At 37.7% G+C, this 18814-nt stretch overlaps 3 protein-coding genes and 1 long non-coding RNA gene across 9 annotated transcripts in view; 3 read left to right on the top strand and 1 right to left on the bottom strand.

Annotated features, from left to right (window-relative positions):
- The first annotated feature begins 124 nt into the window (after window positions 1-124).
- Window positions 125-799, top strand: LOC128633571 (uncharacterized). Its single transcript, XR_008396989.1, has 3 exons — window positions 125-247; window positions 380-548; window positions 678-799. It is a non-coding gene; the product is annotated as an uncharacterized LOC128633571 (long non-coding RNA).
- cenpo (centromere protein O) lies at window positions 497-5696 on the bottom strand. The gene is made up of 6 exons (XM_017476594.3): window positions 5559-5696; window positions 3426-3574; window positions 3204-3339; window positions 2392-2660; window positions 1902-2064; window positions 497-1701 (listed from the first exon to the last, which is right to left on the bottom strand). Exons 1-6 carry the CDS (start codon window positions 5578-5580, stop codon window positions 1592-1594), a joined length of 849 nt encoding a protein of 282 aa, XP_017332083.1. The 5' UTR covers window positions 5581-5696; the 3' UTR covers window positions 497-1591.
- Window positions 4480-15003, top strand: slc5a6b (solute carrier family 5 member 6). 4 transcript variants are annotated; one of them, XM_017476591.2, is made up of 16 exons: window positions 4480-4515; window positions 6329-6762; window positions 6967-7032; window positions 7167-7218; window positions 8878-8945; window positions 9047-9201; window positions 9369-9509; window positions 9620-9749; window positions 9849-9937; window positions 11165-11277; window positions 11440-11510; window positions 11695-11781; window positions 11866-12050; window positions 13817-13923; window positions 14276-14397; window positions 14495-15003. In XM_017476591.2, the coding sequence occupies exons 2-16, from the start codon at window positions 6415-6417 to the stop codon at window positions 14624-14626; spliced, it is 1866 nt and encodes a 621-aa protein (XP_017332080.1). In that variant the 5' UTR covers window positions 4480-4515; window positions 6329-6414; the 3' UTR covers window positions 14627-15003. The 4 variants fall into 4 exon arrangements, with proteins under 4 accessions (XP_017332080.1, XP_017332079.1, XP_017332078.1 ...); XM_017476590.3 differs by having other exon boundaries at window positions 4496-4515; window positions 6313-6762; XM_017476589.3 differs by lacking the exon at window positions 4480-4515 and adding an exon at window positions 5770-5980.
- A 3700-nt stretch (window positions 15004-18703) lies between these two features.
- adgrf3a (adhesion G protein-coupled receptor F3a) overlaps window positions 18704-18814 on the top strand; it is a 13510-nt gene continuing 13399 nt past the window's right edge. For 2 of the 3 annotated variants that reach the window (XM_017476074.3, XM_017476073.3), the window contains exon 1: window positions 18705-18814. This exon is cut by the window's right edge and continues 86 nt beyond it. The gene's annotated coding sequence lies outside the window, so the exon portion shown is untranslated. The other variant, XR_006983068.2, reaches the window with a different exon arrangement.

Genomic DNA, 18814 nt, shown 5'->3' with positions numbered 1-18814 from the left:
AAAATGGAGATGTCAAGGTATACTACTGGCAGAAAAACTGAGTGATATGATCATAGTAATCAAAACTTTTATTTTTTTTTGCATTGTGGCTGTTTTTCAGAATTCTGCCACACTGGGGAAGCCATCTGACAGGTTTTTGCAGACAATCACACCTTAAAAGAAATCATTTGGAGTTCAGTTTGTCTCTGTTATGCAGCAGGACCATAGACTGTCTATGAGCAATACTTCTTTCCTGAAATTCAAAAAGGTCTCATTTGTTCCCTGAGCTGCACCTGAATATGTTTCATTACCTGAATTATTTTACTACAATTCTTTGCAATTTTTTTTTGATAACCTTTCCTGCCATTACACAGTAGTCTAACTCCTTTTCATGCAACAGGCATCTCAGATGAACACCTCATTGAAACTGGTTTGACCACTGTTTACTACAGCAAGTGTCATAGCAGCAGTCACATTCAGTCTGTCTCTATGAATCATCGGCTTCACAAAACAAGAATACCCAAACAACTTTTATTTTATTAAAAAAAGGAAAAAAGATGCAAGTTAAGGTATGTTAATTACATTGATTATTTTGTTTGTTTATTTATTTACAATGTAGACTTGGCAGTTCAACCTCTGTAAACTATAAAAGTTCAACATGCAATCATTTCAAGTCTCTTTTCTCAATTGTACTTCAGGATAACATTTCAACATCTATGACTGCAAAGGCAAACTTTAGAAAATCAAAGCATTTGCTGTATATCGACACAAGGCTAAAGAATCACAAAGAGGACACTGACCTTCAGTGGAAAGTGGAGCAAATTCAAAGAAAATACAAATTAGAGCTCAAATTGCTTTATGAAGACAGAGAATTCCTACTAATGGAACACAAAAGGTTACTGCATTTACGAGTCTGTGAACCTTACGCAACTCTTACCAACACAATGAGAGCCATATCAGAGACAAGAACTTCAAAAAGTGATCTTCAATATGTTCGGTATCCAAAATCAGCCCCAGCTGGCAGAAGGATGTTTTCAAGTGAAGCACTTTCAAATCAAAGTGAACAGCTGCTAGGAACAAGGCTCTCAAATTCAGCCGTGTCTGCCCCTCCACAGACTTCTAAATCAAAACAGTTATCCATCATATATCTAAAAGACTTGGCCTTAATTGACAGCATCTCACAAAAAGAGCTAGCAATCCAAGAAGAACAGAGGAGGCAAAATAAGGAAAGTCTGAAACGACTGTACAGAGAAAAACTGCAACAGAAAATGCAGATATTCTTCAGGACATTAGAAACAATTTAGCCACACATAGATATATTTATAAAACTAATTACAGTATAATATGTAAGAATTTGATGTTTTTATTGCTGCCCTTTGATTGTAGGTTAACTTTAGTTTAATATGGTTATGTGAATACTACTTTTTATTCAGAACATGGTAGAAATCCAAACAATATTTCTGGTAGTTCGTTCAGAATGTGCGGACACTCATTTTTTTTGCTAGCCTTACAATTATTACCTTTAATACTGCACATTCCTCTTGTCCCCAGACATATAGACACATATTTACTGTGTAAATATGGATGTCTTTAGAAATTGCTTCTGCCTTGTTCATGAAATGCTTCCCAGTTTTCTCATGGTCAAAAGAGCACTGTGAACTGGAGTCTCCATGAGCAATACTTGGTGTTCCTTCCACTGTGGAGATGCTATAAGTGTTTTATCTGTAAATAAAGAAAGGGGAGGAAAAAAGAGCATAATGATGGTGAATGAGTATAATCCTGTCGTCATTCAAATACTATTAAACTGTGTTTTATTTATTGTAGTAGAATTATAGTGCATTTAAAATAAACTTTAAGCTATATTTTATTTGCTTTACAACCAAGCATTGTTGTTTATAAGAAATGACATAAGACAGTCTTACTTTCACCATCAATGGCAACATGAGTAGGGAGACATCGGGTGAGGTCACCATACTCCAGTGTGCACAGAACATCCTCATCAGTGTCTGCTGGGGCTTTGCACACAAGGGCAAGAAAGTTGCACAATTGATTTTTTTCAATGATTTCTACTGTCCCAACGAGTTCCTATGACCAGAGAGATTCAACACAGATAGATAAAGGATTAAAGATTAAGGTCTCACATAAACAAGAGTGTATACACTTCAATAATAAACTTGAACAGATAAAGAGGCACTTTCGTCTGAAATGTCCTGTTTTTCTTGGAAATTGTTAAATTAATTTTTTTCATTAATTTTGGAATCCTTTCAGCTTTATACATTTTTTGTGACATTTGCACAGTCAATTTTAGTGTAATTTAATTATGTAATTGAACTAATTTTCACATTCACATCAACATGCATGATTTTCAGTACACACGTAGACAGAGATACACAGAGATATTATTTGCCGCACCTTTACGAGAGTAATCTGCTGTTTGCGGCCAGCTAAAGCATTAAGGTGTAGGTCTAGTGTTTGCAGGAAGCCTTTAAAATCAGTCTGTAGATTCTCCTTGGCGAGTTTCTCCAGTGGGATACATGGAGGGATGTTATGACGACTGATCTGCACCATGCGGTTAAGGTCCATCTCCATGTTGTAGGTTTCCAAGCAAACACCCTCAAAAGCAGTGTGAAATGACACACACACACTTTTGCCTTGTTTGCTCTCGAACAAGTCGTATCCAGCTTAAAGAGTCGCACACACAAACAAAAAGTGAGTAAAAAACACAGAAAATTTGGACCACAAGGATAAAATATAGAACTTAAAAATAAACTCAGTGTCCACTAAATTAGGTATACCTACATTTATTTACCCTTTTATGTTATAAACCTCCCATATAGGTGTGCTTTGTAGGTAAAAAAATTACTAAATGTAGCCAATCTATTGTCATGCAGAATTTATCAGACCCCCTATGCCCCGTCTATCAGTTGAAAAAGACTGCTATACTGTAACACCACCATAGGCCAGATATTATTATGCTGGTGAAGCATTCTCAGCATAACACATACTATGTGTATGGTACTGGTAGAAGTGTACCAAAATCAGTATTATTGGGGCTTTATGTTCTGTGTATTTGGCACACCCAGCTTGTTAGTCAATATCTAGTAACTGTATACCTATAAAGTGACCTGCAAGATAGATGAACTTGATAAAAGGCCCAGTGATTGTACATAATAAACCGGTCACTACATGCCTTAAGTGTGTTTTTTTTTTTGTTTTTTTTTTACCAATGAGTCTGTGGGCAGTTTGAAGGTCCCTAAGCTGCATACGCCTGGACATCAGCAGATATGGTTCAAGTTTAACAAAGTGTGCAGTTTCATCATCATCCAGTGGCAGCCCTTTGTCCATTTGAGCTTTGAGATTCTAAAGTGACGTTTAAGAGATTAAATAAACAATTAACACAAATAAATCATTAATTGAAATGGTTTGTACAACAGTTCGTCAAACACCTTTATTGCAGATGTTTCCACTCGGATTCTGTCTTTTTTTGCACGCAGTGTTGCTGCTGTTGTACGCAGTTCCTCCAGACGCTCATTCTGATGTCTTTGCAGAATTGCCGCTTCTTTCCTCTCTAACATCATCAGGTGATCAAACACACCTCAGGGACAAAATGACACCAATGGAGATGATTTTACTAACTTGATGTTATTAAAACAAATTTTCAAAAAGTCACGACAATCTCCTGCGCTAGGATTGGCTGCAAGTATAGGCTCATCTTCAAAAACAGCCCGCTGATTGGACAGATCACTGCCAATCCAATCTAGTATTAACAATGCAGGTATTAAAAAAAAAAGAACACATCAATGTAGCCAGCTAGCAGAGGTTCATCTAGCAATTAGATGCAAAATTTTGCTCATCTTTAGCTAATCTTTTGACTACTGCTATAAGTCATCTTCGGAAGGTGGACAGCCGCGGCTCGTCTGTATGGGCAGGAGGGGCAGCGCCCCACCAAAATGTTCAGCCACTTGAAAACATAGAACTCTATATAAACTTAATCAATCCTAAATTGTTAACTCATAAATGTGTTCATCATTATTTAAAAAATGTTTTCAGAGATTCTAGGCAATTTAAATCATAAAGTGTGATAGATATATTGAAATGTAGCACATGGCTTCGGTTGACAGGTTAAAGTTCCCCATTACGGTTTTTCAAATATTACCTTTCATGTATTGTGTTATATAGCTGTTTGTGAATGTTAAAAGTCTGCAAAGTTTGAAAAATCAAAGCATATGACAAACAGGGTTACTGATTCCCAAAAGAAGGAAACGATTCTGAACAGCTGAAACAAATGGTTTCAGATAGGTAGGATTGTAACACAAAAAAACAGTCTCTGGTCTTCATTGGCTGCTGGAGAACTGACTGAGCTGAAACTCGTTATGGTAGTGGGCGTTTCCGTTTCCCGGCAAAGGTAGATCAATCACAACAGACTGGGACATCTGACCAATCAGAGCAGTGTATGCCCTCTGAAAGGAGGAGTTTAGAACGAATCCTTTAGAACGGATCATGAAGGAGTCGTTTGTGACACTGGGAGGAAAAAGGGTAATGCTGTAATTTAAATTATGACCCCATTAAAGTGTTTTTGACCTTGGATGCATGTAAAACGATTGTACGAGACATCTAAAACAAAATTAGGCACGTTTAAAAACCATAATAGGTGCGCTTTAATGACTGCACGACGCATGGCGACCGGTCTCGGAGCCCTCCCGAGCTCAACAGCGCCACACATTTTCCCCAACGTAAATCTGTGGCGAAAAATGGAAATGCAGCGCGCAATAATTGACAGACATATGGGCGGATATGAGACTGCACCTTGTTTTTATGTTACGTGAACGTAGTTCCTGACAATGATATATCATTCCGCGTCAACAAAGCGTATGTCAGTCTGCGTCAGTCAAGCAAACGCGTAAGACTGAAGATGGCGAGTGGCGCAAATCAACCCGCGGGTAATAGTGTCGCGTTTCTGTTACAGAGCTCGTCTGAGAGATCAGTTAGCGAGAAAATGGCTATCAAATAACTTGCCCCCTACAAGCCAGATATAAAAATTGTACAACAAACATAAAACTAGGTTGTTCAATAGGACATTTTCCAGGTCATGATAGGACAAAAAGTCTTGGCTGTCTGGTTGTGCTTCACGGAATAAAGTTTTCTGTTTCCCACGCTTGCTTTTCCGTTCTTTAACAGGGGGTGTGTGATTCTCTATAAAGACTAAAAAAAAAAAAAAACAGCACGAATCTAGCTAAGCTCATCTTAGCTGTGCAATGAAACTAGCCATGCCTGGACAAGCTAATAGAGCAGCACAGTTAGATGAAAGCTACTGTGTTTGTGTGCGAAACCTCAATACGGCAGTGGATAAAAATAGCCACATTCTCTGCAAACGTTTTTGCGGGGCGTTTGAGTTAGCTCTTAGAGGGCATGATGAGATGGAAATCCTCCGACAATCCCGGTGTTTTTAGAGATCTTGTTGCTTCCCTTGACACTATCATGCAGGAACATCTGTTTTTAAGGGTACATATATCTGCCCCAACTAAATTTATGGTCAGGAGCTGCTACTGATGGTGGTGTAAAAACTGATGTAGACAAACCTTTCTGTCTTGGGTTATCCATTTGGTAAAGTATTTGATCGCAGACCGATCTTCAAATCTGGCGCCTTCCTCGATTCCAACCTGGTTGTAAAGTCACGTGGAAGTAGACGTCAGAGGTGAACACACCCAAGAGCGTCAGCACGGCGTAGGGTTTGCGCAAACTAGAGGAGCTTGGAAGTATCACGCTTCCCGATTGACAGTAACACGGTGACCTCTCCTTCCGTCTCTGAGCGTCGATAAGCGTGCTGTCAGTACACACTCGCTAGAGAGATAAACAAGAAGAGGGAAATAAAAGCAGTGTGGGTCTTGAGTGACGGAGACACACTCAGATTATATCAATGTAGTCAGAGCAGTTGCTCTGACAGCTAAAAGACAAAAAAACCCACGTGTTTAGTTACCAGTGATTTGTCATTGGCGTACAGGTAAAACACTTTAGCTTCTCGCTTAAAGAAATTGTCATCGCTTAAGTTGTGATTTTATCAAGGAACTTCATTTGAATCAGGAATGTGTTGGCTAATGGTATAAACACAGTCTGAGTAAAGCACATTATATGGCATTGGTGGCTGTGGCTAATCAACTGTTGGTTTAAAAAAATAAAAAGCTCTCTAATCATTTACCTTTATTTCCATGTTTATATATCGCAAGTTTAGTCTGTGACTTATGCAGCGGTAGGTTGAAATGTCTTATCACTTTTCCTCATCTAGCTTCCACTTTGTGTTACTGAAATCTCTTTATGATAATGAACACTGTACAGGTAACTCTTCTTAAAGGTGCAGGTCCTCCTCTGTTCCTCATGGATGGCTGCAACAACACTGTCTTTTTCCCAGCCCCTAACTAAAGCCTTGACTTTATCAGCATGGATGGCATTGGACAGAAGTACTTCACGCCCATTGACTTTGTGTTATTTGCCCTGCTCCTGGTGGCCTCCATGGCAATAGGGCTGTATTATGCCCTCTCTGGAGGACGGCAAAAGACCACACAAGAGTTCCTGTTGGCTGACAGGAGCATGAGTTGCCTGCCCCTTTCCCTCTCTCTCATGGCTTCGTTCCAATCCGCTGTTGCTATAGTGGGGACACCAGCAGAGATCTACACCAATGGCACACAGTACTGGTTCATTGGCTGCGCTTATATCCTGGGGCTCCTGATACCGGCCCACATCTTCATTCCAGTGTTCTACAGACTCCATCTCACTAGTGCTTATCAGGTAGATTTAGCTTTACCGACTGTATTTAATAATGCCTGTTTATCAGTACTCTTTGTTTGTGTGACTTATGTAATGATATAACATAATTTCCAATGTGGAAATGCCTCGACATGTATGGAATTTCTCTGGACAGTGAAACAAACTAAATGCAAGCATGTTGTACATTTTTAAAATATGAATTCTTTCATTGTGTTTGTATTGCAGTATCTGGAGCTGCGTTTCTCCAAACCAGTCAGAATATGTGGGACGATGACCTTTATTTTTCAGATGGTAAGTTCTACTTTAGAGGAAACATATGATACCATAAGCACTTTCAACACATTCAATGAATGAAACATTTCTGTAATAAAAATATTGTTTTTGCATTACGTCAGTCGTTGTTTGTCCTTCTTGTGCACATGCAGGTTATTTATATGGGTGTTGGTATATATACTCCAGCTCTCGCATTGAATGCAGGTAAAGCTCTTTGAATTTAGAATAACAAAAGGAAAATCTTTACACATAAAAAAGAAAATATCATTGCATAACTTTATGCTGTTCAAAATCATTAGAACTGTCTAACATTACTATCATTTACTGTATATTCATGTATGTGTGGTGACTTGGAAACCCCTTCATGTGATGATATTTTGAGGTTTTTACCTTTATATAGTTCTGAAAACTACAGGCTTTCCTGAACTGAAATGTTTCTCTTTTGCATGTTCACTGTATGGCCAAAAGGTTGTGGACACCTGACTGTCACGTTCATCACACATTTGTGGTTCTTCCCCAAACTGTTGCCACAAAGTTCAAAGCACATAATTGTCTAAAATGTCTTTGTATGCTGTAGCATTACAATTCCCTTCACTGGAATTAATAGGCCTAGCCCAAACATCCTCTTCTAGTATTACAATGCCCCTGTGTACAAAGCGAACTCCATGAAGACATGGTTTGCCGAGGGTGGTGTTGATTAACTGGAATAAGTTGCACAGAGCCTTGACCTCAACCCCACTGAACAACTTTGGGATGAATTGGAACACTGACTACGTGCCAGGCCTCCTTGCTTGATATCAGTGCCTGACCTCTCTCTTGTGGTTGAATGGGCAAATCCCTACAGCCATGCTCCAAACTCTAGTGGCAAGGCCTTCCTGAGGAGTGGAGGCTTTTATAATAGCAGAGGAGGGACTGAATCTGGAATTGGATGTTCAACAAGCACATATGGGTGTAATGGTCAGGTGTCCACAAATCTTTGACCACAAGTAAAATTATAGCAATTTAAAGCCTGGCTACCCCGAAAAAGTGAACAAGGAGAAACTAAAGTTTCCCTTCTGACTGTGGAGTAGTAGCATCACAGACATTTTGACAGCCAGTATCTGATTACAAACTGAAATGATTCGGCTAATGTGTGTTTTGCTGTGTTATGTAACTATCCAACAACTCGATGAAAGTTCACTGTGTGAGCATATGACACACAGCTAGCAGGGTTTTTGGGTTTTTAGGCAAACTCACCTCATTATTTGCTCCTTAACAGACATGATGTTTACAGGAAGATGATGTAGGCAAAATTTAAAAAATAATAAAAAATTCCACCTCGTTTTGATGAAATATATTTATGGTTTCCCAAAGTATTTGTATTATGTTATACATTGCAAATACAATGGCATCTTAGTCAAAATTATATAGCATTTCTTATTACAAGATTAAAATCACTTAAATTATGAAAAAAAAAGAAATGTTATTGTTAAACTATTTCTAGACTTTTTACTAATTTCATGCTTGAAATAGTCTTGTTCTGTTGGCAGATTTTTTTTATGCATTTATTTCTAGAAAGATGCAATATTGTTTGCAGTAAAGAAACTTTGAAATAAATAAAAACATCTTTTTTTTAAAAAAAACTGAATAATCTTATATTTGATTAATTTTACTTGCTAAGATGTAATGTTTTGCAGTATAGGCAGAAAAACTCTATTTTGGTTGAAACCTGAATTAAGAAAAATTTAGATTTTTTTCTGTATTTCAGCCATAGAGACATCTAGCAGGGTTTTCCAGAGAGCCACACATTTATATTATTTAATTTTATAACAGATTCCAGCATTCTTTGCTGAGTTTGTTTGTGTCTTCTCATTCTACATTTAGTTACTGGTTTTCATTTGTGGGGGACTGTATTAGCCACTGGACTAGTGTGCACAATATACACAGCACTGGTAAATACTGTTTGATTGTTTTTTGTATGTTTCTTCTCCTATAAAATTATGTTGATTTCCTCATAGACTCTCTCTGGACTAATATTTGGCATTGCACGTAGGGTGGACTGAAAGCTGTCATCTGGACAGACGTGTTTCAGACCGTGGTGATGTTTGCAGGTCAGCTTGCTGTCGTCATAGTGGGTGTGCAGCAGGCTGGTGGCATTTCTGAAGTTTGGAGGAAAGTCACAGAGGGAGGCTTGATCTCGGGCATTGAGTGAGCAATTTTTCTTTAATGCAAACAAGAAATTTTATTGAGTCATTTTGGGCTTGGGTCAGTTTCCCAAAGAATTTGTAGAATTGTTCTATTTAAACAAAAAAAATGTAACATCCCTTGAGATTTGTGGCTGGTCCTTTTATCAGTATTTCTCTGTTTCCTTTAAGTCTAAATCCTGACCCGACTGTGAGACACACCTTCTGGACACTAGCGTTTGGTGGTGTGTTTCTGATGCTCTCTCTCTATGGTGTGAACCAGGCACAAGTGCAGAGGTACCTTAGCTCTCGCACAGAGAAAGAGGCTGTAATGTAAGTAAATATTAAATTTTGCTATAACACTACAGCTTAAAAGCTGGCATGTTGAAGTTGGATGTTCCCCCTCTGTAGCTCACTCTGATAGCCTATACATTGTCTTCTAGGTCATGCTACATGGTATTTCCCTGTCTTCAGGTTGCTTTGGGTCTAAGCTGTTTGATGGGACTTGTTATGTTTGCATGTTATGGTGGTAACAGCCCTTTAGACAAACAGTATGTCACATCTAAAGATCAGGTCAGTGTTACTAAAGTTATTTTATCTATGTATAATGGGGCCAACTGTTTACATCTCTCTCATTTAAAAAAAACAAACATTTGTGATGTTACACAATAGATGGTCCTATACTTTGTCATGGACATGCTGCAGGACATTCCTGGACTGCCTGGACTGTTTGTTGCATGCTTATTCAGTGCATCTTTAAGGTATGGACAAACTATTGCATTTGGAAGGCACTATAAGAACAAATTCTTGTTTTATTCAGCACCTTGTGTAGTATTTACAGCACTTGGCAGACCATATTAAAACCTGACATGAAAAATACATAGGAAACAAAAAAAAACCTTAAAAGAGCTGAAATGTTTTTTTTGACGGTTCCATTCTAAGGCTGATTCCTGTGTAACTCAGGTGGAATTGGGAAATGTAGTGTGCTTCCTAACTATGGTAATATTTTTTTTAGCAAGAGTTAAACAATCGGAGAAATCACAATGCTTCAGCAACTAATGCCAGGTGCACACTGTGCGATTTTTAAGAGTCCTTTGTGACTGTTGCTTGTCAGACTGTACGTACATGATCCCCGCTGTAAGCCATGTCACACTGCAGGATCATTTGTCATTAATGTCAGACTGTATGAGCGACAAGACGTGAAAAATGGACAGACGCAAGAAGACTTGTATGGAGTAAGAGAAGCCACACTACAGGACTGTGCCTCAAATCTTCTGACACTGCCAGAATTTAATCGGAGGAAAAGTTTGATCGTAGCAACCATTAATCAGCTGTCGGGGAACATGTCAAACTAGTGATCAAAGATTACGCATTTTGGTCTAGGATTATAGGAATCTTTTAGGATTCTCAAAATTTGTCTCAGAAGACCAAATCGTGGCCAAAATCATACAGTGTGAACCTGCCAAAGACATGTTGTTAAGAAAATTACGAGTTATTTTTACTTCTGTTCTGATATCGTTTGAGGTGACCTCTTTGGTTGCTCTTTAAGTGCGCATAACTAGATCTTGTTTTTGTCTGGTTCTGTAACTGAATCTGAAGTATGCACTCACCAGCCACTTTAATGGGAACACCTGTATACTTACTCATTCATCCACTTATGCAATCAGCTAATCATGTGGCAGCAGCACAGTGCATATAATTATGCAGATACAGGTAGGGCCTTTAGTTAATGTTCACATCTAACACGTTTTTCATGATTCTGATGTTTGATGTGAACTGAAGCTCTTGACCTGTACCTACTGTACATGATATTACACATTACAATTCTGCCACATGACTGGCTGATTGGATAATTGCATGAACAAACGGATGTGCAGGTGTACCTATTAAAGTGGCCAGTGAGTGTAAGTCACTAGTGTAAAAGTTACTACTAAGAATAGAGTAATTTATTTGCATTGATTTTGTGGATGTCATTCCCATATCTGAAGCACAATATCCTCAGCTTTCAATTCCTTGGCCACGGTAACAATGGAGGATTTCATTAAGCCTCAATATCCCGCTATATCAGAGGCTAGAGCCACCCTACTGTCAAAGATACTCGGTGAGTCTTTATACACCGATGTCTTGTATACTTAATGTTTGTATTGTACTTGAATGGATTTTTCATTACACCATTTGAAATGATTAACAAAAAAAGTCATTAAGTCATAAATCTAACATTACTTTCAGTTTGTGGTCATTTTTCATTTTATTTCAAATCTAGCCTTTTCATACGGCCTTTTATGCCTTGCTATGGCCTATGCTGTCCATCTGATGAACAGTTCTGTTTTGCAGGTAAGCACAACTGATTTTAGGTCCCAATTAGATGCATCTCCAAAGCAGTTAAATTATCAGCAGAAATAACAAAAGCAAACTAAGCTAAAAATCATGAAACCGGCTGAAAATGTGATACATGCTCAGTGCTATCACTCAGGGCTCACATTCTGAATAAAATGTGCCTCAAATTTCTCATTTCAAGGCATCTCTCAGTATCTTTGGGATGGTAGGAGGACCCTTGCTGGGACTCTTCTGTCTTGGGATATTTTTCCCTTCAGCCAATAGCACTGTGAGTATTCTCAGCAGAATAATTGTGCATTCAATTGTGAGCAGCATCACAAAGAGAAACCTGTTTGGTTTGTGTTTGGTGTAGGGTGCTGTAACAGGGCTGATCGCTGGTCTCATCATGGCCTTCTGGGTTGGCATTGGTGGATTTGTGGCTCAGATGTCAAGCGTTGCCATTGATCATTCACACAATGGCACTTATCCTGTATCAACAGAAAATATGACCTTGACTACAATGACTTTGATATTAACTCCAGGCACTGCTAAAATGAGGTAACATACTGCCACTTACCTTCTGTAAACACTTTATCAGTGGCTTATCAATATAATTGATTTAATCGAATATTCAAAAGCCATTGTTAATTTTTCACAACTAATCAGTCAGTGTTTTAGTTTTTGTGAGGTTTTTTAAAGTAACTACTGTGTCCATGTTTTGTGAAAATCGATATCCAAATATTACCATCTCATCACTTACTGTTAATTCTTGTTGTGGAAATTCACACTAAGAGAGACAGGGACACTATTCTTCAGCAAATTATCTCTTTCTTGCAATGTTCTTGGAATGGGAGAATGATCTTACCAACACCAATACCAGAATATCACTATTTGGACCATGGCAAGGCCTGTTCTATACCGGAAGGACTGGAAAACCTGTGCAAACCTGTCCTGTTAAACTGCTGTATGGCCACCGTACTGCAGCTCAGTTTCAGGGTCTTGGCAATCTTATAGCCTAGGCCATCTTTGTGTAGAGCAACAATTATTTTTTTCAGATCCTCAGAGAGTTCTTTGCCATGAGGTGCCATGTTGAACTTCCAGTGACTAATATGAGGGAGTGTGAGAGCGATGACACCAAATTTAACACACCTGCTCCCCATTCACACCTGAGACTTTGTAACACTAGCAAGTCACATAACACCGGGGAGGGAAAATGGCTAATTGGGCCCAATTTGGACATTTTCACTTACTGGTGTACTCACTTTTGTTGCCAGCGGCTTAGACATTAATGGCTCTGTGTGGAGTTATTTTGAGGGGACAGCAAATTTATACTGTTACACAAGCTGTACACTCACTACTTTACATTGTAGCAAAGTGTCATTTCTTCAGTGTTGTCACATGAAAAGATAGAATGAAATTTTTACAAAAATGTGAGGGGTGTACTCAGTTTTGTGAGATAGTGTGTGTGTGTGTGTGTATATATATATATATATATATATATATATATATATATATATAATGTATGTATGTATGTATGTGTATGTGTGTAAAATATAATAAAAACACCTTATCATGGTTCTTTGGTCAGTAAGCAAAACACCTTTTCTAGACCGGTCTGCTTGTAATGTATTTAAAGCTAACAGAGGTCACTGTAATCAGGGTTTATTACATGTCATCAATTAAAATCACAGTATGAAAGCAGCTATAAGTTTTGAAAGAATCATTTTTATATATCAGATATGTACAAAGTGCACAGAATGTTTAATGCACTTTGATCATATATCTTAATAACTAAGTTGTTTTTGTTGTTGTCATTTTAGTCAGTGTGGTATCAGATCATACCTATGGTTATGATTGTTATAAAATGGGGCATTCAGATTTTTGAAGCATTAAATGTGTGATTACATTTTTTTTTTTTCAAAAGTCAAGAGCAATAAACTTGAACAAAAAGAAGACATACAGTATGTGTACTAAATATGCAGGCCTATTACCTTAAGCCCATTACTTCTTAAATCAAATGTCTGAACAGTATACACTTTGCCCAACCAAACTGGCAGCTGTAAATTTTGCTGAATTGTTAGCTGATATAAGAAGATGGCAAATTCTTATTGATACTTCTGAAGAATTGATGTCACCTCTACAAAGTATCATTCCATCCAACTTAAATCAGGAGGAAAAAAAGAAATTTCAGAAATATTTTATCGGCGGGTGGGGGGGCTTGATTATTTTAGTCTCCACTTTGTTTTTTTTTATAGGTATTATGAGCTTTATTTAATAGTTTCTAGTTTGTGTGTTGTGTCCAATACACTCTCTTTGTCTTTTAGTAAACCTATTGGGCTGCATGGCTTCTATTCCCTGTCTTACATGTGGTACAGTGCTCTCAACTCCACTGTTGTGGTTTTTATTGGACTTCTTGTCAGTCTCATCACAGGTATGAGAATCATTTGTGGACCTAAATCTTGTTTGATGACAAACAATATTGAATCATGTATATTCATTATCTTTAGTAGAAATCTCTCATTCTCCCAAAAGTAAGTGAACTGGCTATTCTAAATTGCCCCGAGGTGTGTAGTGTGTGAATGTGTGCATGGAGCCCTGTGGTGGACTGGTGACCCATTCAGGAAGGTATTCCCACCATGTGCTCAATGTTCCTGGAATTGGCTCCAGAGCCACCACAAGCATTACCAGGATAAAGCAGTTACTGACTAAAGATGAATGAAGAAATATTTTATGTTCCTTGCAAAAGTATAAAAATAAGCTTCCTACTGTCTTTGTTCAATTAGGCCCAATGAAAAGAAGAGACTTAACAGCTGGCACAGTTTATCCTCTACTAGATAAGATGCGTTTTTTCCTGCAAATCCTGCTGAAGCCCAAGCTTTGCTGTGGCTCACTTCCAAAGCACAGGGTAATAGTAGTGAATCTTCAACTGTAATTTAACCATTTCACACATTATCTTGTTTTCTATTGTGTTTGCTGATCAAATCCTGTCTTTATATTTCCAGCAAATTACTACAAATTGTGAGGAAATGAATGGTGTTGCCAATCCAGAGAAAAATACTGGAACAGAGGAAGAAAGAGAGACTTTTCTGCCACTAGGCCAAAGATCTTATTTAGAGAAGGAAACCTCAGTGTGACACACTATCAGAAATGCCATGTCCGTTATAATTAGAAGTGCACTGGACTTTGATGAAGTTATAATTAAATTACAGTGGTGTACAAGTGTTATATGATAATATACTTCATTTGTTTACAAAATCTGTTTGAGCTGAGCCTATCCCCCCCCTTTCTTTTTTTGAGGGATGCGAGTAGTTCATCTAAAAAGCTGCTTACAATTAGGAACAATTATGTGAATGTTGGTCAAATTCAGAAACAGTGTGGTTGGTTGCATGAACCAGATGGGAAGAAAATCAATTAAATATATATTTTTATAATTGACTTGTTTGGAAAATTGGGGCCTGTTCATAATTAGCTGGATTTGATTGTTGTTGATTTGATAAAAAAATTTTTTGAAGCTGTTGTCATATTTGTTTCCATGTCAGCAATGCATAAGCTCAGACATATTTGACATACTCTAAAAACAAGATTACACATTTATTTTAATGCATACGATATATTAGTAAATATTTAATTCGTTTAATAAAACAAGGGTGTTTTCCTCTTAGAAAACAGTGATATCCAATTTGGAGTTTTGTCTATGACTAGACATACACTATATGGCCAAAAGAATGAGGACACCTGATCATCAGACCCATATGTGGGTCTTTCCCAAACTTTTGCCACAAAATTGAAAGCACACAAGTGTCTAGAATGTCTTTTTATGCTTTGGTATTGAGATTTCCCTTCAGTGGATACCTGGATACCTGTTCCAGCATGGCAAAGCCCCTGTGCACAAAGCGAGGTTCATAAATGTGGAAGAATGAGTGGACTGCACAGAGCCCTGAACACCTCACTGAACACCTTTCGGGATGAACTGGAACACTGAGTACACCCCAGGCCTCCTCACCCAATATCAGTACCTGGCCTCACTAATGCTCTTGTAGCTGAATGATCACAAATCCTCACAGCCATGCTCAAAAATCTAGTGGAAAACTTTCCCAGAAGAGTGAAGGTAATTCTAACAACAAAAGGGGGATTAAATCCAGAATGGAATGTTCAAAAAGCACATATGGGTTTGATGATCAGTCATTCCAATATAACTTGTATATCATTACATCCCTAGCTGTAAGTTTACTTGCAAACTGTAATACAACAATCAATACTGTATCATAAAGATGTCAAATATGTGCTTGGTTTAGAGTGAACTCCAAAATGACAGGAATGGAACAGTAAAAAAAAAAATGTTTTGCTTGTGCCACATACCTGAGTAGTTTGCATTGAGAAATGAAAAGACTTGAAAACATACAAAAGGACAGAATGTTATTTGTTGCTCCTTAATGTCAACTGTGGTTATTTTTCAGAACAACAGCCCTGTTGTTCAATAATAAAGGTGCACATAACTATTAAAGTAAAAGCAAAGTAGAATAAATAAAATCCATAGGTACAGTATGTATGTACATCTAGCTCTATCTTCATTTTTTATTACTATGTTTTGTACATGGTTTAACTGAATATAATATAAGATAACCCTTTTCCCCACTATGCAGCAGTCTGTTTCACATTAACACACCTCATGTATTCTTTATATCGAAAAACATTGTAATGTAGGCACTAAAATACTACTCATTGTTTAGTTCTTTACCAGAAAAATAATCTGCTGTTTAAAGTGTAAGATGGTAATTTTGTTATTTGTCTGATACTTTTTTGTCTTGCGCATGCTGTCCAACATATAGTGTATGTCTAGTAAGAGAACATCAGTATCAATGGAAGTGTCCTAAAACGATGAGGAAAAAATCCTATGCAAATAAGCACATAATCATGTACACGCTGAAGATCTTATCTTTCTTCAATACAACAGCATGCATACACACCGTCAAACTCATTTGTATGTTTAAATATATGGACGACGTTAGAAAACTGTATTTGTAAATGAGATTTTATGCAAGCAATGACTAAAACGTATTTACATTCACACAGGAATACGCTATGAATTATATGACAAATTTATTATACACCTACAGTATTCTTGTCACAAACAGGAACCTCAGTATGAAATCAGGTGAAATGATTGAAAAAAAAGGTGTTTTTTTATTGCAGTACCTTTTTTCATCTAAAATAAATAAATTAAACACATCACTAATCCAATAAGAAACACCACTAACAGAACTAATACTTGAACTTTTTTGATTTGTAGATAATTTTAGAGAGGTAGAATTGTCACTTTGGGGTGCATGGTGGCTTAGTGGTTAGCACGTTCGCCTCACACCGGCAGAGTCGGGGGTTTGATTCCCGTGGGTCTGTATGTGCGGAGTTTGCATGTTCTCCCCGTGCTGTGGGGGTTTCCTCTGGGTACTCTGGTTTCCTCCCCCAGTCCAAAGACTAGGTAGGTTGGCTGATTGGCATGTCTAAAGTGTCCGTAGTGTATGAATAGGTGTGTGTGTGTGATTGTGTGCCCTGCGATGGACTGGCACCCTGTCCAGGGTGTACCCTGCCTTGTGCCCCATGCTCCCTGGGCTAGGCTCCAGGCTCCCCTGCGACCCTGAAAAGGAGTAAGCGGTTGAAGATGGATGGATGGATGAATTGTCACTTTGTCAATGTACATGTACAAACAGTAGTGTAGCAAGTAGCATTGCAGCTCACAGCTCCAGGATCCCTGGTTTGATCTGACTGTGTAATTTTGCCTGGTCTCCTGAAGCCAGTTGGTGTTTTGATTATGTTAATGTTGTGAATGAGTGTGTGAATGTCTGTGACAAAGTCACTGTTCTGTCCAGGGTGTATACCTGCCTCACTCATTGTACCTAGGATATTTTCCAGATCCATTGTGATTTATTTATGTTAAAGAGGTTTCTGAAGATGAATACACATGTACATGTGTGCAGTACAACAGATTGCTTTACTCATGTATATCTCAGCTTGTAATTTTTCCTGAAGCAGTTACAGGCATTGTTTCAGTGCCTAATGATAGTCTCCAACCAGCATGACATTTAAATACTCAACTACAGACAATTAAGTACTGAGGTACCTCTGCTACTTTCTTGACTGCTATGTATGTCTCTGAAGACAGAAATGCAGCACGCCAAATAGACCTGTGTCATAAAGCCATCTTAAACATCATGAGACACATTTTACAGAATGTAATCAAGGAGCTAGAAAAATATTTTAAAGCTTTTCACGGAAGGTGAGAATGCCTGGACTGATACTAGCCATCATCACTTTAATCCTTTAGACCTCTGTAAAGAAGAACTGGATTTCAGTTTCTCAGGTCATGGTACTCATCAATGAATTAATTGGGTAAAATCCAATTCTATAAATTAAGCAGTTGGAGGTTTAGGGCCAAACAGTTTTTCGGTATATTGTATGATTTGAACTCGCAAGGTTTAGACCACTAGCAAAACATTAAGATTCCACTGCCGATATTTATTTGTCATATGAGTTTATTTGTACCGTACAGCTTTAACTTGGATTCAAATAGTAATTCAGCACTGATTCTGATGTTGAACTCCTATTGTTAAACACATGTTCCATGTTAGTTCGGTTCTAGTGTATATTATTTCTCAGTCCTGAAGAAACTATTTGCTTCACACTGCTGCATTCTCACTTGAGCTGATTTAAGTTTGGGAATTAATAAGATGTGATTGTATTAAATACGAAAATGTCATATGAGGCAAAAGTACACACTTCAGTTTAGTTACATATTTTCAGCTAGGTTTGAGTGTAGTTATTCTGTTTAGTTTGGCATAAGTGATTATGAAATAATATAAGGATTTGGGTACAATCATTTTCTTGCAGACATTATTAAATTAAGCAGTTAATGATGCAAGTCTAAGGGTTTCTAAACTTAAATCTTTTCTTCCTATTCCACAAATTAATATTGTGCTTAGTCTGCACTGAATGTTTGGCTTATCCAAGTTAACTTATCCAAGAATCATGAAAATATTATACATAAAAATGGAGTGAAAGGCAGGTGTGGGTGCAGTAAAAAAAAAAAAGTGTAGTTCCTGGATGCAGAAGTTTATTTGCATTTATTTGCAAAGTCAAATCAATTTTCTCTGTGACTGAGGAATTATAAATATTAACACAAAGGTTCTCTTATAAACAGACAGGGATGTGATTATTATGTGATATGTAATGCAAATAGGTTTGTGGCATGCCTGTTGACCAGACTACTGACTTCCTAACTGCTTACTCATGGGATGTATTCAACGTTATAGAGCCTCACACAGCCC

Source organism: Ictalurus punctatus, chromosome 9, assembly GCF_001660625.3.
Source record: "Ictalurus punctatus breed USDA103 chromosome 9, Coco_2.0, whole genome shotgun sequence".
Classification (NCBI taxonomy): Eukaryota; Metazoa; Chordata; class Actinopteri; order Siluriformes; family Ictaluridae; genus Ictalurus; species Ictalurus punctatus.
The sequence above is the reverse complement of the archived record's forward strand: the minus strand, read 5'-3'. Positions and strand labels throughout refer to the sequence as shown.

Coding starts and splice junctions, on each gene's coding strand:
- slc5a6b (XM_017476591.2), top strand. CDS start 6,415: ATGGATGGCATTGGACAGAAGTACTTCACGCCCATTGACTTTGTGTTA. Junction 7,219..8,877: donor AGCTCTCGCATTGAATGCAG/GTAAAGCTCTTT, acceptor TTCTACATTTAG/TTACTGGTTTTCATTTGTGG. Junction 14,398..14,494: donor GCTCACTTCCAAAGCACAGG/GTAATAGTAGTG, acceptor TTATATTTCCAG/CAAATTACTACAAATTGTGA.
- cenpo (XM_017476594.3), bottom strand. CDS start 5,580: ATGGATAACCCAAGACAGAAAG. Junction 2,065..2,391: donor AGCAGATTACTCTCGTAAAG/GTGCGGCAAATA, acceptor CTCTGGTCATAG/GAACTCGTTGGGACAGTAGA. Junction 1,702..1,901: donor TGTTGCCATTGATGGTGAAA/GTAAGACTGTCT, acceptor CTTTATTTACAG/ATAAAACACTTATAGCATCT.